The 24,525-nt window shown below is 43.6% G+C and overlaps 1 protein-coding gene across 2 annotated transcripts in view; it reads right to left on the bottom strand.

Moving 5' to 3' along the window:
• Window positions 1-24,525, bottom strand: part of CTNNA2 (catenin alpha 2) — a 138,113-nt gene that overhangs the window by 41,858 nt on the left and 71,730 nt on the right. For both annotated transcript variants that reach the window (XM_067468555.1, XM_067468556.1), the window contains exons 6-7: window positions 13,186-13,367; window positions 6,059-6,164 (exon numbers count right to left, since the gene is read on the bottom strand). In XM_067468555.1, coding sequence (XP_067324656.1) covers window positions 6,059-6,164; window positions 13,186-13,367 — 288 coding nt within the window. The remainder of the gene's footprint in view (window positions 1-6,058; window positions 6,165-13,185; window positions 13,368-24,525) is intronic.

The following is a 24,525-nucleotide window of genomic DNA, read 5'->3' as shown; positions in this document are numbered from 1 at the left end:
CCTGGAGAGCTTGCAAAGAGTTTAAATAGAAGTTCTTTGCAGCAAATTAAGAATTGTGAGATCTCTCTCTTTGGAACAGTAATTAAAAATGCAATAGTTCATAAAAACTTCACATTGCATGGAGCTCTCAAAACTTTTTTTAAAAAAATGCCCTCATATTTGAGAATGTAAAGGAGGGTAAATAACTGCTGGTTTGTTTGTTTTTTTTAAGTCATGCCTCCAATAGTCCTCATCTGTATCCCCATTTCTGTCCAAGAGCTACTCTGATTTCTTTCTAGATCACTCACAAGTGCTGATGGGTAAACCTTTCATAATTTGATGGGTAATTAGCTTAGTTGTTCTATGCTATGCCTGAGAACTTGTGGAAACTCTGCTTCTGGGTTCTTTGGACATTTATTTTGAAGCACCCAAGGAAGCTCTCTGCAACATTTTCCCCCTGACTGACCACTTACGCAGGATATATCTTTGTGAAAGAGAAAAATGGCAAAGCACATTTGACTGGAGGATCTGCATCAATGGCAGAGGTCTTGAGTTTAGGTTACGGCTCTTGTGGCCCTTCATAGAATCATAGAATCAAAGAGTTGGAAGAGACCTCATGGGCCATCCAGTCCAACCCCCTGCCAAGAAGCAGGAATATTGCATTCAAATCACCCCTGACAGATGGCCATCCAGCCTCTGTTTAAAAGCTTCCAAAGAAGGAGCCTCCACCACTCTCCGGGGCAGAGAGTTCCACTGCTGAACGGCTCTCACAGTCAGGAAGTTCTTCCTCATGTTCAGATGGAATCTCCTTTCTTGTAGTTTGAAGCCATTGTTCCATTGCGTCCTAGTCTCCAGGGAAGCAGAAAACAAGCTTGCTCCCTCCTCCCTGTGGCTTCCTCTAACATATTTATACATGGCTATCATGTCTCCTCTCAGCCTTCTCTTCTTCAGGCTAAACATGCCCAGCTCCTTAAGCCACTCCTCATAGGGCTTGTTCTCCAGACCCTTGATCATTTTAGTCGCCCTCCTCTGGACACATTCCAGCTTGTCAATATCTCTCTTGAATTGTGGTGCCCAGAATTGGACACAATATTCCAGGTGTGGTCTGGAAGTCATTTTGTTTTATTTGGAAACCCTAAGGCACACCAAATTATGGATTTTCTTAGTGATACATATTGAGTGGGGATATATCATTGCCTTCCTCTTTGTTTGAGAGTGCATGATTAGACCAAGGTCACCTGGTGAGCTTCCATGGCCAAGAGGGATTCGAACCCTATTCTCCCAATCATCATTGAAACCACTAAACCATTTTGACTCCCGCTACAAGGCATAAGCCAAAATCCAGTCACTTACCCCAGCAACGACCTGGAAATTTCAATTGGTTCAACGAGCGGCAGCCAGATTGTTAACTGGTGCTCCTTACAGGGAGCGGTCAACTCTCCTGTTTAAGGAGCTCCATTGGCTGCCGTTCATTTTCCGGTCCCAATTCAAGGTGCAGGTGCTTACCTACAAGGCCCTAAATGGTCTGGGACCCGCCTACCTACGTGACCGCATCACTGTATACAAACCCACATGATCTCTTCGGTCATCTGGAGAGGCCCTGCTTGAGCTCCTGCCTCCATCGCAAGCACGATTGGCGGGGACGAGGGACAGGGCCTTCTCGGTGGTGGCCCCTCAACTCTGGAACTCACTCCCCAGGGACATCAGACATGCTCCAATGTTGGCAGCCTTTAGGAGGAGCCTGAAAACGTGGTTGTTCCAGTGTGTCTTCCCAGATTAAAGAAACTCCCAGCAATATGTCCCTTAACACATTTTAGTAGTGATTTAGGGTTGTCTGCATGCCCTATCCCTCTCCAAAATTTCCATCCTGTTTATATGTCACCTGGTCACACCCAGCATTATTTTTTTAAAAAAATTAATTAGTACATCTGGCCCTGCCATAGGTTTTTAAACGTCGTTGTGTTATTGTTAATGTTTATTGCTATTTTCTGTTTATGAGTTTATTTATTGTTGTATTACTGTTGCTATGTTTTATTGTTGTATTGTGGGCTCGGCCTCATGTAAGCCGCACCGAGTCCCTTGGGGAGATGGTAGCGGGCTACAAATAAAGTTTGATAATAATAATAATAAAAAAGAGTCAATACACCGATTCAATGGGCTTCATGTACAACTAAGTATCTACCAACTGGATTTATGCCATGCGTATTATGAGGTTTATGATTCTCACTATTTTGAAAAATGTGCTATGTCCATTACTGTCAAAAGTCCTTTTTAACCACTTATTTGTTTATTTATATTCCACTCTTTTCACCATGAAGGAGATTCAGAGCGGATCACAGAACACCTATACGACAACCATTCAATGCTGTTATACACTGACAAGGCAGAAAACTGTACATAGATAGAGGTATATATAGGCTTTCAATTCCTTTACAACACGTTTTTGGGACAGGGTGGGAACAATGGTAAGAGGAATTGAGGCTCCATTATGTGAGTTCATGATGACTCCCATTATTAGCCAGACCTAACCCTTTGACATGAGGAGACAGCAAAGCCTAGAGAAGACAATTATGCTGGGGAAAGTGGAAGGTAAAAGGAAGAGGGGCCGACCAAGGGCAAGATGGATGGATGGCATCCTTGAAGTGACTGGACTGACCTTGAAGGAGCTGGAGGTGGTGACGGCCAACAGGGAGCTCGGCCGTGGACTGGTCCATGAAGTCACGAAGAGTCGGAGACGACTGAACGAATGAACAACAACAACAACCCTTTGACATAGTTTGGACTCTGCTCCTTATAGTTTGCTGCTTTCCTGAACTGAAAGATGATTTCTCTGGATGATTTCTCAGCAGAAGGAGAAAAAAAGGTGGATAATTTTAAGCAGTTCAGAAGTTACATAGCAGGCAGAATCTATACCTTTAGTGGAAAACTGGAGAATAAACATGGTAGGTGGTCAATTATGTGGAAACAACGGAACCAGAAGGATTATCTCTGGAGCAATAAGGATTACCACAGAACGACAAAGGTGCAGGTGCTGTGGTTCCTTTGCCCTAGGCATTCCAAGTGCAGCTCTTCATTGAGAACAAATAAAATAACACCACACAATGTGCTGGATAATACGCTACAATTAAACAGTGCTATCATGTTTATAGAATGTGACCCTGAAACAGAGCTGTGTTTGACATGCAGGAGGAGATTTTGAGCACCTGTGGCTCTTCTCTGTTGTGACATTTGTTGACATTATCATTTTCCCACTGTGAAGGTTTCTTACAAATGTGCCCCATGTGGTCAGATTTGCATTAAAGCAGATTAATCCTGAATGTGGAGGAGAGTGGGTTATGGCTCAAGTTATGGTTAAATATCAAATGTTAGCATGCCTATGAAGATGGAAAACAGTAAGGCTGGAATCTTATGAGTGAAGTATATTCATGGCTGCACTTTGGCTAGCCTTGCACAGCAGTGGTGCTGACCTTTACACTGGAAGTGCACAAACTTTAGCCTTGGGGGTCATACTGGGTCCTTGCTGCTTTCAGCATGACTGCCAAAGCTAGCAGGATCTTACCAACTTTCGCCTTTGGCTAGGCTGTGGTCAGGTGAGAGGACTCTCTTATGTGGATTCTGAAAACATTTATTATCTGTGGCTAGTAGAGTCAGGTTAAGGGCAAGTTCACTGGACAGTTCTGGGGAAGGGAGCTCACTGAATGTGCTTGTGAGGAGTGTGATGTACATATGTGTTGAGATGTGGGGGCATGCACATCTCAACACATACAATCTGAACATGAGGAAGAACTTTCTGACTGTGAGAGACGTTCAGCAGTGGAACTCTCTGCCCCGGAGTGTGGTGGAGGCTCCTTCTTTGGAAGCTTTTAAACAGAGGCTGGATGGCCATCTGTCAGGGGTGATTTGAATGCAATATTCCTGCTTCTTGGCAGAATGGGGTTGGACTGGATGGCCCATGAGGTCTCTTCCAACTCTTGGATTCTATGATTCTATGTGGAAGTATAGGTGTCATGAAGGAAGTGTGGGCACACATATTAATGTCTTTGTATGCATCACACAAGGATCTCCCTGTAATCCAACTGGCACTGCCTTATCCTTGGAAGGAGAGGTGAGGCAGTCACGGCTCCACTGTGTCATGGCCCAGAAGCACATGAAACAACTTATCGCCATCCCAACTGCCACTGTTCTGGCTGTCTGAGGATGAGAAGAATAGCAAGACATAGTTTCATTATGCCTAGACACAGAATCAGTTGCAACTCCCTCCCTCCATCCAAATTGCTACTGACCTGGGGCAGAGGGGGAGAAGAAGGGGCAGATACAGCACCATTGTGCCTAGGTTCAGAAGCAGATGAGAAGCTCTTCCTTCATCCCTCTTACCAAGGGTAGGGTATAAATATTCTAAATACATTAAATAAACAAATGAGCCTGTATGTGCAGTCTTATCTAGCCACTGATGAGTATGCAGTGTTGGGATAAAAACAATTGTGTACCCCAATTGTGAGCATTCACGGTGGTTTGAGTGTCAGACTAGAGGTCCTAGGACTCTGGGAGAGATGGGCGGTGGGGATTGTTGCCATCACCACCATCTATTTATATTCCTTATTTTCCCTAAGATTAGATCCCAGTTGTTGTTGTTCATTCGTTCAGTCGTCTCCGACTCTTCGTGACCTCATGGACCAGCCCACGCCAGAGCTCCCTGTCGGCCGTCACCACCCCCAGCTCTTTCAAGGTCAGTCCAGTCACTTCAAGGATGCCATCCATCCATCTTGCCCTTGGTCGGCCCCTCTTCCTTTTACCTTCTACTTTCCCCAGCATAATTGTCTTCTCTGGGCTTTGCTGTCTCCTCATGATGTGGCCAAAGTACTTCAACTTTGTCTCTAGTATCCTTCCCTCCAATGAGCAGTCGGGCTTTATTTCCTGGAGGATGGACTGGTTGGATCTTCTCGCAGTCCAAGGCACTCTCAGAACTTTCCTCCAACACCAGAACTTTCCTCCAACAAGGAAAGTTAGATCCCAGGGCAGCTTGCAAATTACAATTGCAATATAATTGATATAGAAAGTTAAACTAATTAAAACAGAATTAAACTTTTATCCATGTTAAAACAATTTAAAACATATACTTAAAAGTTTTTTTTTTTAAAAAATAGTTGAACAGTACAATTTGAAACAGTACAACACCCACTTGAATCTGCTGCTCATCCATGGAATCCCACTGGGTGAGCATGGGTGAATCATAATTTCCCAGCCTCCCAGCAAATCCTCTCTGCAGATATCTTGCCACGAAAGCCCTGGTTTGAATTTTATTTAGGGTTCTTGGAAATGACACGAAGAACTTGAAGAAACCCAGTAAGAAATTTCTGTATTTCAAGAAGATAACGTTGATTGAGGAGACCTAGTGGTGCAGCGGGTTAAACTGCTGAGCTGCTGAACTTGTTGACCGAAAGATTGACAGTTCAAATCCAAGGAGTGGGGTGAGCTCCCACTTCCTGGATTTGAACCACCAATCTTTCAGTCAGCAAGTTCAGCAGCTCAGCAGTTTAATCCGCTTTGCCACTGGGGGCTCCAGCTTCTGCCAACCTAGCAGTTCAAAAATAAACAAATGTGAATAGATCAATAGGTACCGCTCCGGTGGGAAGATAACAGTGCTCCATGCAGTCATTCTGGCCACATGAACTTGGAGGTGTCTACACACAATGCCGCATCTTAGAATGGAGATGAGCACCACCCCCAGAGATGGACACAACTAGACTTCATGGCAAGGGAAAACCTTTACCTTTACCTTTTCACTTTGACTTTGAGAATGTATAAGGAAGTGGAAATGACACTTTGGAAGATGGTACCACTGCCTATTTTTGATTGTATCTATGCTGTAGTATCAATATGGTTTGACACCATTTCAACTGCCTTGGCTCAATGGTATGGAATCATGGAAGTTGTAATTTTATAAGAATGATGGTACCTCTCAAAACTACAATTCCCAGGATTCCATATCATTGAGCCATGGCAGTTAGAGTGATATCAAACTGCTTTCATTCTACAATGTAGACATACCCCATAGTTTCAAGAGAATGGAGAGAATTACCTGATCAGCCACGGCACGGGCCAATTTGTCCATTCGTGAGCCTGCTTCTGCAATTTTCTTGGCAGCGTTAATGACATCGGATGTATTCTTTAATGGGCCTTTACCCCTGTAAAACACAAGATGCCTACATCAATGCTCCAAAATGTGTTGCCAGCACTTAGATTTTGCCTCTAAGCCCATGAACCAGGTTCAACAGTCTGTGCATTTTAAAGCGCTCATTAAGAATGTGTCTCAGAAGGAATGCAAAACTTTTCTTTCTTTCTCCTCCCTCACTACTGCTAACCCTGAGTTATTCCCATAGCATTGGTAATGCAAAAATTCCCAAACAAAATTGGGGGCAAATAGTTTTCAGCACAGAACAGAGGGAGTGATGTATAGACATAATTTGAGATTAAGTGGTGAAATAGAAAGCAGTTATGCATTCAGATGCACTTGGGGAGCTGCTTTTTTCAGATCACATAATGACCAGAGTAATGGAACAGACACAAATAGAATAAGAACCCTTGGGGGCTCATTTAAAGTTCATTATAATAACGAGCACAGAAATACAGGTGCTTTTGGAGACTAATCACATGGATATGGAATTTAGGCTCTGCAGATAGCATACCTGCCTAACAGGAAAAGCTCCTTTTTCGTGTTCAAAGTATTTTCTTTTTTAAGTCAAAGAAGTGTTCAAGGCTTCCAGTTCAGCCAAGGAATAAAAGGGATAGGGAGGGCGGCTTAGCTTTTTGCTTCTTTTCAGTCTTTCTTCTCCTACACACATTCAAACCACCCACTACACTTGTCTTCGTGGAAAATCCTGTAGCTCTCCTCAACAATACAATAATAATGTCATGCAAGGAAAAACTTTTGAGGAGAAACAGAGTTGGAAAGATGAGGACAAAGAGCTTCACCCATCCATGCCGCCACTGGTTCTGGCCACTGAGACGCAAAGCCTGCTCTGTTTGAAAAAGAACATGATTAAGAGCCCTTCCACACAGCCTTATAACCCAGAATATAAAGACAGATAATCCACAATGTGTGTTTGAACTGGGTTATTGGAAGGCCCTTCTACATAGCCCTATATTCCAGGATATCAAGCCAGAAATTCCCACATTATTGGAGTGTGGACTCAGATTCCATCAGTGCTGCCTCTGGAAAATCCTGCAAATACCTTGGGAAGACAAGCGGACAAACGTCAGCGTGCTGTAAGAAGCAAAGACCACCAGCATTGAAGCGATAGTCCTCTGCCATCAACTCCGCTGGACCGGCCACGTTGTCCGGATGCCTGACCACCATCTCCCAAAGCAGTTGCTCTACTCTGAACTTAAGAATGGAAAACAGAACGTTGGTGGACAGGAAAAGAGATTTAAAGATGGCCTCAAAGCCAACCTTAAAAACTCTGGCATAGACACTGAGAACTGGGAAGCCCTGGCCCTTGAGCGCTCCAGTTGGAGGTCAGCTGTGACCAGCAGTGCTGCAGAATTTGAGGAGGCACAAGTGGAGGGAGAAAGAGAGAAACGTGCCAGGAGGAGGGCGCATCAAGCCAACCCTGACCGGGGCCGCCTTCCACCTGGAAACCAATGCCTTCACTGTGGGAGAAGATGTGGGTCAAGAATAGGGCTCCACAGCCACCTACAAACCCACAAAAATAGTCATCAAGGAAGACCATCTTACTCGTCCAATGAGGGATCGCCTAAGTAAAAGTAAGGACTCAGATAACACAGCTCAAAGCAAATATTTTGGGATTTTCTGCCTTGATATTCTGGGATATAGGGCTGTGTGGAAGGGCTCTGAGTCCACACTACCATATAATCCAGTACAACGTGGCTTTTACACAACTGTGTGGAAGGGGCCTAAAAAAAAGCTATGTAAACACCATTCCATGTAATGTAAAGTTGGGTGCTTCCTTTGTATCACCAACACCGTAGCTTTTCAGATATCTCTGAGATGAAATCTTGTGTCTGTCTTGCAGCAAATATAGTTATCTGCGAGATGAGAATCCTGTATCTTCATTACTTCAGCCTATAGCTTGGGGCTCACATGAACAAATGCTACTCCATACGAAATAAAATATCCCTGAACAGTAGAATAATAATAAAAACATTCCCAGAAGAAAGCTATGCCATGGTCCTGGCAGCCAGTTTTCTACATAAAGGGAGTGTTTTAGGGGAGTTGCTTTTTTGTTGTTTTGTTTTGTTTTGTTTTGCAGAAAGTCATGCTGGCTGGTGGATTATAGGACACAGACCTTCCCTCACGTAACTTTTCCAAGCTCTTTTTGAGAATTTGGATTGTTGTGTGTGGCATGTGATGGGTATTAACAGGTATTTAAACCTGACACATGTTAGCCATTTCCATATTAATGAGATATAGCTGACCTTCCATATCCACAGATTTTTAAACCTGTGGATTCAACTAACCACTGTTTGAAAATATATTAAAAAAAAGAATTTCAAAAAGGAAATCTTAATTTTGCTGCTTGATAAAAGGGATGTCATTTTGAACTACCTCGGAGACTAAGATCTTCTGGGGAGGCCCCACTCTCGATCCTATCTTTTTCGCAAGGACAATTGGTGGAGATGAGAGTCAGGGCCTCCTCAGTGGTGGCCCCTCAGCTGTGGAAATTCCTCCCTAGTGATATTACATTACATCAGCCCCCTTCCTCCTTCCCTTCAGAAGGAGAGTAAACACCTGGCTCTTGGAGAAGCAGTGCAATAACAATATAACTGGAATATGTGCAATGACTATGGAACGGCCTCAGACCTGACAGATTAGAGAGATGGGCCGAAACTAACAAAATGAAGTTCAACAGTGACAAATGCAAGATACTCCATTTTGGCAGGAAAAACAAAATGCAAAGATACAGAATGGGGGACGCCTGGCTTGAGAGCAGTACGTGTGAAAAAGATCTTGGGAGTGCTCATGGACAACAAGTTAAACATGAGCCAACAATGTGATGTGGCGGCAAAAAAAGCCAATGGGATTTTGACCTGCATCAATAGGAGCCTAGTGTCTAGATCTAGGGAAGTCATGCTACCCATGCTCTATTCTGCTTTGGTTAGACCACACCTGGAATACTGTGTCCAATTCTGGGCACCACAGTTCAAGAGAGATATTGAGAAGCTGGAATGTGTCCAGAGGAGAGCGACTAAAATGATCAAGGGTCCGGAGAACAAGCCCTATGATGAGCGGCTTACGGAGCTGGGCATGTTTAGCCTGAAGAAGAGAAGGCTGAGAGGAGATATGATAGCCATGTATAAATATGTGAGAGGAAGCCACAGGGAGGAGGGAGCAAGCTTGTTTTCTGCTTCCTTGGAGACTAGGATGCGGAACAATGGCTTCAAACTACAAGAAAGGAGATTCCATCTGAACATGAGGAAGAACTTCCTGACTGTGAGAGCCATTCAGCAGTGGAACTCTCTGCCTTGGAGTGTGGTGGAGGCTCCTTCTTTGGAAGCTTTTAAACAGAGGCTGGATGGCCATCTGTCAGGGGTGATTTGAATGCAATATTCCTGCTTCTTGGCAGGGGGTTGGACTGGATGGCCCATGAGGTCTCTTCCAACTCTTTGATTCTATGATTCTATGATTCTAAGCCGCCTTGAGTCCTTCTTGGGATAGGGAAAGGCAGATAATAAATAGGGCAAATAAAGAAATAAATATTACTATTCCATTGCATATAATGGGACTTGAGGTTCCATAGACTTTAGTATCTACATCAAGTCCTTAAACCAAATCCTAGGAGATACCAAAGACCCACAATACTGTGTATCTGAGAAGACCAGAACACTTATACTGTGGTCTCGTCCAGGGAATGAATAACAAAGCAACCGAGTCTGCATCTTTTATATATCTGAAAATTCTATTTACTTTTCAAAATCCCTATGAGGCAGGAGGTTGGATTGGATGGTGCTAGTGGTTTTTTCCAAATCAGGCCTCCCAAGCACAGAAATGCCAAGAAGATAATTGTTTCATAGAATCATAGAATCAAAGAGTTGGAAGAGACCTCATGGGCCATTCAGTCCAACCCCCTGCCAAGAAGCAGGAATATTGCATTCAAATCACCCCTGACAGATGGCCATCCAGCCTCTGCTTAAAAGCCTCCGAAGAAGGAGCCTCCACCACACTCCGGGCAGAGAGTTCCTCTGCTGAACAGCTCTTAATGAAACAGTAGTCATGGAGGTGGAACTTAAACCCCATGATCTTTAACTAAACGAAAAAAGAAATGTGGTAGCACTAGTGTTTATTTATTTATTTATTTATTTATTTATTTATTTGATACACTTGTATACCGCTAATATCTCAGCCTGTGCGGCGACTCATTGCGGTTTACAACTTGTTAAAATACAATAGTCACTTAAAAATATAAAATAAGATATCAAAATACAAGACATAAAACATACATAGTATGAACATACTTAGTATCGGGCCACCAATACAAGTCGAAAACATCTCATAGTTAAAATCGTAATTCAGTTCGTTATCCTTGGTTGCAAGTCCATGGTCAAAATAACCTTACATCGGAAATTAGTTAAAAACTTGCTCGAACATCCAAGTTTTTAGATTTTTCCGAAATGCCATTAGCGAGGTGGCTGATCTTAGTTCAATAGGGAGGGCATTCCAAAGCCGGGGGGCCACCACAGAAAAGGCCCTATCTCTCGTTCCCGCGAGCCGCACCTGTGAAGCAGGCGGGATGGAGAGAAGGGCTCCTCCTGAAGATCTTAGGGTCCTGGTGGGCTGATAGGCCGAGATACGTTCGGATAGGTATGTAGGGCCAGAACCGTTTAGGGCTTTAAAGGTCAAAACCAGCACTTTGAATTGGGCTCGGTAGCTGATCGGTAGCCAATGGAGCTGGTACAGCAGAGGAGTTGTATGCTCCCTGCGCCCTGCTCCTGTTAATACCATGGCTGCCGCCCGTTGGACTAGTTGAAGCTTCCGGGCCGTCTTCAAAGGCAACCCCACGTAGAGAGCGTTGCAGTAATCAAGGCGGGATGTAACCAGAGCGTGGATTACCGTGGCCAAGTCAGACTTCCCAAGGTACGGTCGCAGTTGGCGCACGAGTCTTAACTGTGCGAATGCTCCCCTGGTCACCGCCGAAACCTGGAGATCCAGGCTCAGCGATGAGTCCAGGATCACACCCAAACTGCGAACCTGTGTCTTCAGGGGGAGTGCGACCCCGTCTAACACAGGCTGTAACCCTATACCCTGTTCGGCCCTGCGACTGACCAGGAGCACCTCTGTCTTGTCTGGATTTAATTTCAATTTGTTCGCCCCCATCCAGACCGTCACAGCGGCCAAGCACCGGTTCAGGACCTCGACAGCCTCCTTAGTAGCGGGTGGAAAGGAGTGACAGAGCTGGACATCATCTGCGTACAGATGACACCGCACCCCGAAACTCCGGATGATCTCGCCCAGCGGCTTCATGTAGATGTTAAACAACATGGGGGACAATATTGAACCCTGAGGAACCCCACAAAACAACGGTTGTGGGGTAGAACAGGAGTCCCCCAGTAACACCTTCTGAGACCGACCCTCGAGGAATGACCGGAGCCACCGCAAAGCAGTACCTCCGAGGCCCATTCCTGCGAGGCGTCCCAGAAGAATACCGTGGTCGACGGTATCGAAGGCCGCTGAGAGGTCGAGAAGCACCAACAGGGACACACTCCCCCTGTCGAGCTCCCGACGGAGATCATCCACTAAGGCGACCAAGGCTGTCTCGGTACCATGTCCCGGCCTAAAGCCAGACTGCGCCGGATCTAGATAATCCGTGTCTACCAAGAATGCCTGGAGTTGTGAGGCCACCACACGTTCCATGACTTTGCCCAAAAAGGGAAGATTGGAAACAGGCCGATAGTTTACCAATTGAGTGGGGTCCAGTGATGGTTTCTTCAACAGCGGTTTTATCACAGCTTGCTTTAAGCTGGCTGGAAAAATGCCTTCCCGAAGGGAGGCATTAACCACCACCTTAACCCACTCGGCCAATCCCCCTCTGGCCTCCTTTAGAAGCCAGGATGGGCAGGGGTCTAGGATGCATGTAGTAGCTCTCATTCCTCCAAGCACCTTGTCCACATCCTCGGTTTGAACCGAGGAATCTTTTTCAAAATGAACCATGAGAAAAAGAGAGTGCTCTCTTGTCCACAAAGAGAAGTTTTTTCTCCTTTGTGGACTAGGGCAAGACTTGCATCTTCAATTAACTTCTAACAACATACCCCTCTCCCTCCTGGGCATCTTCTTGAACTGGCAAAACAGAGACTATAGAGAAGTGGTTCTCAACCTTCCTAATGCTGTGACCCCTTAATACAGTTCCTCATGTTGTGGTGAACCCCAGCTATAAAATTATTTTTGTTGCTACTTCATAACTGTAATTTTGCTACTGTTGTGGATCATAATGTAAATATTTGATATGCAGGATGCATTTTCATTCACTGGACCAAATTGGCACAAATAACCAAGAAGCCCAAATTTGAATGCTGGTGGGGTTGTAAGGAGGGGTTGATTTTGTCATTTTAGAGCAGTAGGTGCTGAGATTTATAGTTCGCCTACAATCAAAGAGCATTCTGAACTCCACCAATGATGGAATTGAACCAAATGTGGCACACAGGACTCCAATGACCAACAGAAAATACAGGCTGGGTTTGGTGGGCATTGACCTTGAGTTTTGGAGTTGTAGTGCACCTACATCCAGAGAGCACTGTGGACTCAAACAATGATGGATCTAGACCAAATGTGGCATGAATACTCAATATGCCCAAATATGAACACAGATGGAGTTTGCGCAAAATAGACCTTGACATTTGGATGTTGCAGTTGCTCGGATTTACAGTTCACCTACAATCAAAGAGCACTCTGAACCCTACCAATGATAGAATTGGGACAAACTTCCCGCACCCCTATGACCAACAGAAAATCCTTGTTTTCTGATGGTCTTTGGCGACCCCTCTGACACCCCTCTCATGACCCCCTCAGGGGTCCCGACCCCCAGGTTGAGAAACACTGCTATAGAGAGAAATGCCAAGCAAATCTGGACTAAATCTTTCTAGCCCATGATAGTGGATACATACAGTTTCATTTATATCTTATTTTAGTCTCAGGGATGACTTGCTTCCTCCTTAACAACCTTCACATTTAAGATGAGAATGACACACACATACCTCGTGAAGTCTGTCATCTCCATCATGATCATGCACATCTGCTTGGCCAAGACGATAATATCATTGCCGCTGTCATCCCACTTTGCTACTTCAGCATCCAGTTTGCTCTTTTCCTGGTGGAATATCTCTACTTGCTCTGCTATCTTAGCCTTCTCCTCCTGGGGCAGCTGAGCCATGATAGCCTGCACTCAAACACACATACACACAATTGTATTGTTCATTTAAACAACTTCTTCAGAAGGATACATGCAGTAAAACTCTTTCCCCAGCACTTCTGTGTAACTGGACAAACCAGCTCATAAGAGATGGATGTCATTAGCTGCTGAGGACTGGATGGAACAGTTTGTTTATGCAATTTACATCATTCCCGGAATAAATCAATGGTTGCAGATACCCCACTGTTTGTGAATTTCCCCCTTCTTGACCAAAGATGAGCATTTCATTTTCAAAATTTCTGAAAACACCGACATTTCCGAAAACACTAACTTCCCTGTCCATTTCCAGTAATGTAATTTCATATTGGGAGAAATAAACTGAGTGGCATGCATGTGCACATAAACACACATCTGTGTAACTATTAGTGACATGCATTTAGGTAAAAGTTTGTCCCATTTCGTTTCTGGGCTTTCATTGCAGTGCCCGATTTGCTTTCGGTAAGCCTCCCAAAATTGGGAGGGTTGTTTTCAATTCTTTCGTTGTAGGGCCTGGAAATCATTCCATTATTTGGGGGGGGGGCATCCCACCCATTGGCTCCTCTTCTTGAGGTGTTCGGCTGCCTGGCAGTCACTAGTAGGCATGTGTATGTGTGGGCACTGTGCTTCTTCTCTTCCTCCTCCTCCTCCTCCCTCCTTCGCACCCGCAATGCCCCACCTTCACTCATGGGTCATGGCTGGGCAGTCCCACATCCAGACCTCAGCATACATGCTCTATCAGGGTTGAAGGAATCACCACCCCTTCCTCCTTTCCACCAGAGAGTGTGGTGGGTGGTGGGGCATGTGTGTGGTGGGGTGTGTGACTGTGAAGGTGCTGGGCTGTAGGCAGGCACTGACAGGTGCGTGCAAGCTTTCCAGGCCTGATTGCACACCCCCACTGCACACACACATTCTCCTCAGAAAGAGAGTGAGTGTGTGGCAGGGTGCAGGCAGGCCTGGAAAGTGCACGTGCACCTGTCAGTGCCTGTCTGCAGCGAGTACCTGCACAGTCACACATCTTAATGAAGTCCTTAATGAAGTCATCTGAGTTGTTGCCATCCTGGTTGGAGGACATGTTCTCCACCTTCGTTAAGGAAGAGTAGCTCCTGAGCTCCTCCATCTCCTTCTTCTTCATCATCTCCTTCATCTCCTGGCTGCAACTCCCATGAGTGAATGCAGGGCATTGTGGGCATAAGGGAGGAAAGTAGGAGAAGAGAAGAAGTGCATACACACAGAAATTCAGCTCCACACAAAAGTAGGCTTTGGGGTTAAGATGGATTTTGTGTGGTGAGGGGCTTCACATTTTGTGCTTCTGAATAAATGAAAGACACAAAACAAATGGAAGAAATGGTAAGAACGAAATTCGCACACATGTCTAGTAACTCTGCACATGCCAGAGTTGGGATTATATGACTCTCCAAATGATGCAATTCTCACAAGTGGCTTTTCTGACAAGGGCTGCTGGGACTTTCAGTCTTAACATCTGCAAACCTACATGATTCCCTTTCCTGTTGTACACAAATGCACAAATGCATCTTGCTTATAGTTCCACACTTTTTTTTCAGAGGGCTTATTTCGTCATGAAAAGCAACCGTGGGTAACTTCAGACAGAGCAGAGAAGCAGCAGGAAGAAGCTGCCTATCTCTCTCTTTGTCACCCACTCACCCATTTATAATTCATTCCAAACCATTTTTACACAAATAAGTGAACAATAGCAACAGTGTCTCATCATTGGAAAAGTGAAGTTTCCAGAGAGAGTTTCATTTCAGAGGAAATAACTAGCAATAGAAGGTCTAAACATCTCCCATGTCTCTGAGTATTCTCTGCTCATGGCTACTTCCTGAGATGGAGTAGCAAACTCACACATAACATGATGTTCCATTGACATGTTTGGTAGCCTCCTGTGAAGAAAAGAGAACTTTCACTAGCATATTCTCTTGGTTTGGAAATGAAATATTACTATATGGCCAGACCTTGTTCTATGAAACACCTGTGATGAATAAGAAAAGCTGCATTTGATCTCCAGTGGAAGCTAATGCCTACGAAGATGGGGTTCATGGATAACTCTGGAGGAACAGATCACTGGTGGAAGAGATGGAAAGGAGGACTTCATCAGAGAAAAACTACAGCTTTTGCATGTATCTAAACCTATAAGAACCAGTGTGCTTTGGGCTTCTGGAGAACAGTGTTTGAATCCCCGCTCAGCCACAGAAACCCACTGGATGATCCTGAGCAAGGCAAAAGTAAACCCCTTCTGAACAGTTCAAGTCATGAACTCTCATAGAAAGGCACTAGCAAACTCTTTCTGGAGAATTAAACTAAAGCCAGGCAGTGATCTCAGTCATCTGATTCATAGCATATATCACAAAGAAGTTAATATCCTAAACTAGTAAGATGGAGGTGACTGATCCTGACCATTGTGGGGGCCAGTGAAGTGGGCTGGTGCATAATTGCTAGCTCTTCCCCACACACCTGTCCATCTATTGTTGCTTCTTCTTCATCAATACAGAGCATGTGTGAGGTCCAGGAGTTATCTCAGAGTTCTGTGGCCATCTTGGAGCAGCAACAAGGATAGATATATTTGGGGTTGTTGTGGTTTCAGCCTGGCTGCATCTTATGGACTCCAACCCATTGGACCTTATAGACCCCAACCCATCACTGTGGTACATCTGAGACAGTATTTATGGTTGGCTTCAGGACCAGTCCAGCACATTTTTGATCCAGACTGGCCAGGGATTAACTTACCACTGTAGACAAGGCCAAGGAGCAATCTGAAGTTCAAGAAACAAGAGAGCAAAGAGCATCACACAATACTAAACAGAGATTGTATAGGTGTTGATGTGCTAACTGTAAATCAGCACAGCTGGCTTAATTGTCCCAACATTTCTTTTTAAAAGCACACCAAAGCATTCCCGTCTCTTTTGTGTCTGCCACTTTAGGCTCTGTCCTTCAGAAAGTAATCTAGCTTTTCAGATTTGAGCTCTGAGCTCTGTTCTTCTCTAGCTTTATCATCCTCTTCTTCCCTGTTGTCATCAAATGATGTCTCTTTTAAGTAGCAAATAGAAAACTAGCATAACTTAACAGTTCCAATAGTGCATGGGATGTTTTCCGTGGATTATAAGAAACAGCCAAGGCAAAGGAATTCTTGAGGTGGTAGCTAGTTCTCAGGACTGCAGTTTGACTATCCAAACAAAGTAGTCTGGGTTCTAGCATATAGCATGTTGAAATGATGATTTATTTATTTGTCGTGTCAGAGCAACCCGTCCATTATATTACATTTCTAACAGAACAAAGCAAACAAACAGACAAATACAAAACCTGTGAGTTTGGTAGTTGATTAAATGTCCTTTGACCAGTATCTGGCCACTTGGAGTGCTTCTGGTGTTGCCACAAGGAGGTCCTCCATTGTGCATGTAGCAGGGCTCAGGTTGCATTGCAGCAGGTGGTCAGTGGTTTGCTCTTCTCCACACTCGCATGTCGAGGATTCCACTTTGTGGCCCCATTTCTCAAGGTTGGCTCTGCAACTCGTGGTGCCAGAGCGCAGTCTGTTCAGTGCCTTCCAAGTTGCCCAGTCCTCTGTGTGCCCAGGGGCGAGTCTCTCATCTGGTATCACCCACGGATTGAGGTGCTGGGTTTGGGACTGCCACATTTGTGCTCTCGTTTGCTGAGGTGTTCCAGTGAGTGTCTCTGTAGATCTTAGAAAACTATTTCTTGATTTAAGTCGTTGACATGCTGGCTTATACCCAAACAGGGGATAAGCTGGAGATGTCTCTGCCTTGGTCCTTTCACAATTGGTTGCTACTTTCCGGCGGATGTCAGGTGGTGCAATACCGGCTAAGCAGTGTAATTTCTCCAGTGGTGTAGGGCACAGACACCACATGATAATGCGGCAGGTCTCATTCAGAACCACATCCACTGTTTTAGTGTGGTAAGATGTGTTCCACACTGGGCATGCATACTCAGCAGCAGAGTAGCACAGCGCAAGGGCAGATGTCTTCACTGTATCTGGTTGTGATCCCCAGGTTGTGATAGAGCCATGATGATGTGATACTAATATGCTAGGACATTGGGTCCTAAACTTTGATTTTCCAGATATTTTGGACTTCAGGTCCCCAAAAGTGCTAATTACCATAGCCTATGGTCAGGGATCCTGAGAGCTGAAGCCCGATACATTTGAAGGACAAATGTTTGGGGACCCCTGTGCCAAGAACTTCCTTCTTTTTACTTTTCTGACAGACTTCCGTGACTGCCCGCAACCATACCATTGACAGATTTCAAATAAGACAAAAATGGGGACATTTTCCCATATAACATAAAATGATGAATCATGGGCTTCCATTGTCTCTGGGGTGACACCATTCTTTCCCTCACAGTTTCTAATCTCCACCCAACTTTTTCAAGAACCCAGCAAAAAAGTCGCAACATGCAACAGCAAAATTATAGTAATTACTTTTGAAGATCAAATGGGTACTTTCAAAAGTGATTTCCAGGCTGCTACACTGTTTGGCTCCGGGGTTCTACCGAACTGCATGACACATTTAATGGGGTGCGACATATATTTAAGTGCCATTACATTTTTTCTTGTTTATGTCATTTTCAATCAGCTGTAGCCTCCCTCTACATATCCTTAAAATGCTCTTGGCTTTTAAAAAATTCATAATTGACCTTTTCCGAAACCAGAATTAAAAAAGGTTATCTAGAAACAGAAGATCAGAAAAAAATGGTGAAAATGTGCAAGTTAATCAAATTAGAATTCAATGCCTGTGTTTTAATTAGGCCTTATCAATGTAACTCAGCAGTCTGAAATGTTAATGTGTAAAAAAAAAGCAAAGAAAGAAAGAAAAAAGATGGCAAAGAACGTGAGCCCTCTTGTCAGAAAGAAAAACGCTCCACCTGTTTTATGCAGGCGCTTCCATATTCAAAATGCAATTATGTATGTGTGTGCATATATATCCACATATTCTTCCATATACACTCACATGAAACTCTGTGTTAATCACTGATATGTGGTGCTATTCTTGCCACAGTTAATGTTCTAACCTTGACTGTTTTGCCTCTTTTGTTTGCAGATGTATTCTTAAAAGAGTCCTCTCTCTCTGTGAGAGATGCAGCATTCAAATTACCACTTAATGTATTTCTAGTAAAGGACAAATCCCAACCCATTAAAATAACAACAGCTCTTATGATGTGGTGTTACAGCTGCTTACACCTTCCAGCCTGAGAATATTTTGTGATCAGATTAAGCCAAGACTCGTTCCTGAACAAAAATGGCAATATTAATTTTGGCTGAAAAACCTACCGGATTGGGAATGTGAAGTTTCATAAAAGGGCCACTAAATAAGCTAGTCTCTAATGCTTAAGGGAAGGAAGATAAGCTTGATAGACAGTGCCTTGAGTATATTTCTCCTTTCTAGTTGACTAATAGAAGTAGAATAAATTATGGAAAAGAGTGGAAATAGATGCAAATTGTTTTCACATCGAAATGCTTCACACTCTAGCTTTTCTTGGCACAGAATGTGAGACTTTCTGGGTTTTAGTACCTGGATAAGATTTTGAAGGCTACACTCTTGGATGACCCTTGGAGATAATAACGGGCCACCAGTAACAGCCTTCATTCTGTCAACATGAGACATGCTATTTCCAAAATGATTCTGTAGTCATTTTGCTGATGTCCTGTAGGAACAGCTATGCAAACCAACTCAAAGATGTGGGTGTACAAAAAGCTCATGCCAACAATTTAACACTCTCATGAGGAAACAATGGCTACTTTTGCCTTAGTATGAAAAAGCTATACACGCAGGAGCTGAAAGAAAGTTTATCCCACTTATGTTTAAATGGAAGGAATCAAATGTAAGTTATTCCTGGTGACCATGATCTCCAGACCATGACTGTGGCCAACAAACATTTATTTATTTATTTATTTCGCATACTTCTACCCTGCCCTTCTCAACCCCCGAGGGGGGACTCAGGGCAGCTTACAAAAGGCACAATTTGATGCCAACACAACAGTAAAATAACATTATATAGACAACAGTTATAAACAATTAAAACAATCAATTATACATCACTATCAATAAAACCAGTCTAGTGCTCAATGTTCGCCAGCTCAGAATCCGTAAATTCATTCCACATTGTCAGATCCTATCAATTCTAGTAGTCATTGTCCTTTGTCTGTCTGCCAGATTACCCAAAAGCCTGGTTCCACATCCATGTTTTTAGTTTCCTTCTAAAGGAGAGATGTTGATGACCTAATCTCCCCGGGGAGTGAATTCCACAGGCGAGGGGCCACCACTGAGAAGGCCCTGCTCCTTGTCCCCACCAACCTCACTTGTGAAAGAGGTGGGGCCGAGAGCAGGGCCTCCCCTGAAGATCTTAAACTCTGAGGCGGGACATAGAGGGAGATGCGTTTGGACAGATACGCTGGGTCAGGGCCATACAGGGTTTTGTAGGTGAAAACCAGCACTTTGAATTGTGCTCGGAACTGGATCGGCAGCCAGTGGAGCTGACATAACAAAGGGGTGGTATGCTCCCTGTATGACGTTCTGGTGAGTAATCTGGCTGCTGCCCGCTGGACTAATTGAAGTTTCAGAACAGACTTCAAAGGCAACCCCACTTAGAGTGCGTTGCAATAATCTATTCGGGATGTAACAAGAGCGTGGACCACTGTGGCCAGATCTGACTTCCCAAGGTACGTTTTCACATTGAAAACATGTGTGAGAGGTCATGGTCTACTCTTTTTCTCTATGCCATCAACATATGTGGAATATATTGGAAGTGGTCCTGTGCATGTATCAATGAACAGATCTAGAACATATCCATCTAAGAGACTTTGAATGGGTGAGTGTTGTCCTTCATGAGTAGGAGTCATACGTGCTCATATTGCTATGTATATAGAGCCCTTTCTGACATACTTGGGTGGCAGGGGTTATTATTATTTGAAGTAGCAGCTAGTTTGCAAAAGAGACATCATAAAAGCCTGCCCCTTCCCTTTGGGAATATCTAATAACATTAAAAAAAAATGGGACTATTCAATGTCTACATTGTGCACCAGCTAACACTTCCAACAAATATGTTTAGAGGAAAGTTTGTATAATAAAAAGTTTATAATAGCATGGTCAATAATATGAGAGCCAGCATGAGGTTTTGGATTTGGCATGCAAGCCCCAGGTCAAACACAGCATTACCGTGTAGCCATAGGCAGGTACTGCTTCCCAAATTAGTCCCTCATCTGGGAAATGGAATTAATAGTGACCCGCTAGGTCAAATGACAAGGATTCCTGGGATTAACTACATTGCTATTGAGCAGAGATTTGGGGCTAGAGGGGAGAAAAGAGATAAAAAAATAAGTTCTATTTTCTGATGTTAGGATTCTTTCCCCAGAAATCTGGTGTCCTGTCCAAGACTAGAATGCAAGGAGAAGGCAAAGAGAACATGTTTCAATGTGTATTTTAGTCTGATCTGTTTGCACTCCTGGTCGGCAATTAAAGGCTTCCTAGGCACAATCACCTTATGATTGCATTAGCTGGGTATCAAAAATGTACCAAAACACACATAAATGTTTACAGCAGGGATGAAGGACCTAATAATTTTTGAGGAGCAACCAAAGCTGTCCCATTTCAGTGGTATGTTCCTGTGGCTGTTACTCTCCGCTTATGAATCATCCCCTCCTAGAACGTGATAACCCAAAACCAAAAGTCTTATATTGGCAAGAGAAAAGCAACTGCAGGTGACATGGAGTTCCATCTTTTCTTTAAAATAAAAAACACCGTCAAAGTATACTGAGGAATGCCTATTTACAAGACCCACAACACAACCACCTGCCTTGGGAAGCAATCCCTACTGGAAGAAGAGAAGTAGCTGTCAAAAGTCAAAGATAAACAGTGACTGAAACTTTAGAAGGCAAAGTTCATAACATTTTTAAAAGGCAACACATAGATATGCAAGAGCGATGGAGGGCCCTTCCAGACAGGTGTTAATTCCAGGAGGAACTGGGTTATTTAAACCCAGTTCCTCTGAAATTAAGGCCACACTCCCACCCCTAACCCTGGGATTTCCCTGGTGGGATGGCTCCAAACTTCCCATTTCCCCCAAAACTTACCTAAAATCCTTCCTCCACCCCCCCCCCCCACTTCATGATGCATCATTTTCGAGTCCCAGGAGAGCTCCCCAAAAGGGCCTACATTACCGGCAGGACCCTCAAGTAAATTGGAGGGGTTTGGGGGACTGGGTGGGGAGTGGGGTCTTACTGGGTTCAAAGAACTGAGATTGCTCTTGGGATTGATCCCCAGGACTGTAGAAAGATCCAGATCTTACTTCAAGGTACTGATCTTTCCAGGTGTTTTATTAATCCAGAGCAAACTAGGAAATCCCAGTTTGCTCCAGATTAATTCGGTTTTAAACGAGGTGTCATCTAGGTCCCATGTTTTGGGCTTGTCTGGAAGGAGCCTGAGCATGCTCAGGAACGCCCCTCAATTTCCCAATGGCTACATAAGAAAAGCAACCCAATACCTTGCTTGCAATCAACATTTTTATGAATCTGATCAGTTGTGTAGGCCGATGCCATCTTCGTTTTTGGTTCTGTTTTCTGGATATTATAAGAATTAGTCATCAATGTAAACTAAAAGTGATTGTATTGCTTTTGAATGGTGTATCCACCCCCCACCCCCCCACCCCAAATTCAATTGGTTTCTTATCTCAGTAGTGGCAGACCACTTAGCACAAAGTAAACCATTAATCCAGGAGTGAAAACACCCTAAGGGTTCAACAAGCTCCCCTCTTTAAGCATTTTCTGTTTGCCTGGGTCGCTTGTCAACCTAATCGGCAGTCTCCTTGCATAAGTTTAGGGTGCCCGTCACAGCATCTTTAGTTTATCATTATACAATTATCCCACTAAAACTGCCCTGATTCAGTAAGAAGTGTGTTCAGTTGCAATTAGATTTGCTGAGACTACAAAAGAACGTTAAAACTATTCACCAAGACAAATTAGCACACTGGAAATCATGACTAATGGACAACTTTGTGCAGTCACTATGCACTCTCGGTGAAGGCAGGAGCTTTTTTATTGGAGAAAAAAAGTTTTCTGCATGTTCAGTGCCCACATTGAAACAACCACAATATTTTTTGCACTTTGCTTATGTGAATGGCTCATGCAAAAATAACAATAATAACAACAAAAGCCCAATAGAAACTGGGCAATTTCAATCATTATTCATTTCTTACAGAGGCCTCTAGCCTTCCCTGCTAGATTGCTGGCGCCTCATCAAACTATGCATCCCGGGATTACATAGCATCCAGCCATGACAGTTAATGTGGTGTTAAACAGCATTCCTTTTATGGTGCAGATGCGTCAGGAGACAATAATTCTAAATAGGAAACTCTCAAAGTCCCCAGGCAGCGATGCCCCGTATGTGTTCTTCACGTTAGGTATACAAGGCATACATATACACAAAAATCCTTTTAAAAAAGTAATCCTGGTAGTTTCTTGCAAAATAAAATACAAGGAAGGGAGGGGGGAATGTGGCACCACCTTGAAGACTAACTGTTGTCTATTTTAGCATGAGCTTTCATGGGGATAAACTCACTTCTTCAGATGCCATACCAAGTGGTATTAAGGCCTCAGATATAAAGGTCAGGTCTAAAGCTCAAGGCTTTACTTGAGACCTTAATTCCACTCAGTAATCCCTTTTTTATATCCACAAAAAAATTCCATGCTCCAATAAAAGCCAGTTGGTCTTAAAGGTGCTACTAAAATGTTTGGGGCGATTGCTGTTTTCCAATAGTAGGAAATAGTGTGAGATGGTGACACGCCATCTGTGTAAAGATTGGTGGTTCCTCTCCTCCTCCAAACAATACAAAAACCTCATTTATTGTGGGCAGCTATACAAGAGCTGGGAAACAGTAACCAATATCCTTTCTATACTGTACCCATCACAGCTCATTTTCGGCTGAACCTCATCCAAAATGTTGACCAGAAACACTGCAATGACATTTGAGGAGTTTGCAAGGTGATGGAGTGTTTTTGTACATTCTGGGGCCTTTTGGGTGGGGTTTTCAGGCAAGAGTACACCCCAAATAGTAACCTTTTCATAAAGAAAATTGTGTTCTTGTAGGATCTGGAGGGACTGGCAGGTAGCTTCAAGGCTGTAAAACAGGGATCTTGGCCCATTTCAATAATTTAATTGCAACAGCCCATAAAACATTTGGCAGGGATGATTGAGGTAGATCTGTTTTTTCACACTACAAGTTGAGTAATCAAAGCAGCATTGTGAATTCTGTCCTAATACAACATGTTTACTCTTCTCTTTAGTCACATGTATTGATTAGACTGTAAAGAGAGACACCAAGCACAAATCCAGAGTACGACTGCAGGACAGTACTACCCTTTGGTTAGTCAATAAAGGGAAGGTGATTCATGTACTGGTTAAGGTGGGTTTGAAAGGTTCACTGCTTCCTTCAGAATCCCTACCTAGCTCTTGCTTGACCTGTGGATGCTGCAAATCCAATTAGGTGGACTGATATTTTTGCCATGTGTGGAAATGCTTGTCAATACTATACACAGCTTAGATCCGGACTATCTGACCATCCCTATCTTTCCATATGAGCCTGTCCAAGACTTGCAATTTTGGAGAAGGTTTTCCCCTCTGTCCCACCACCTTCAAAGGCTTGTGAGGTGAGGACATGTCAGAGAACCTTCTTCCTAGCTGTTCCTAGACTATGGAACATACTCCAAAGGAGATTTAATAGTCTATCCTTTCACTACCATGCAAAGCTCTTCTTATTCTTTTCCTTTTAAGGTGGCTGGAATAGAAGGATGTTGAATGGGGATGTTGCTTTCTATATGTTATATGAAGTTAATGCCCCCTCCTCCCAAAGTGTTTTGATTGGACCGATTAACCTGTGCACCACATACTATTTAGTAGGGCTGGGTGGTTTCATTCGTTAATTTCGTAATTCGTTATTAATTCGTATTTAAATTAGCTTACGATCCGATATTGAGCCATTTTGGAATAGTGTGAGAAGTTAAATAGATTCGAAACAATTTTTCAATTTATTTCGTAATTGTTTCAAAATTGTTTCGAAATTGTTTCGTAATTGTTTCGAAATTGTTTCGAAATTGTTTCGTAATTATTTTCGCATGCCTGGTACAAGT

This window comes from Anolis sagrei, chromosome 5 (assembly GCF_037176765.1).
Source record: "Anolis sagrei isolate rAnoSag1 chromosome 5, rAnoSag1.mat, whole genome shotgun sequence".
NCBI lineage: Eukaryota > Metazoa > Chordata > Lepidosauria > Squamata > Dactyloidae > Anolis > Anolis sagrei.
Note: the sequence above shows the minus strand (reverse complement) of the source record. Positions and strands in the feature narration are given on the sequence as shown.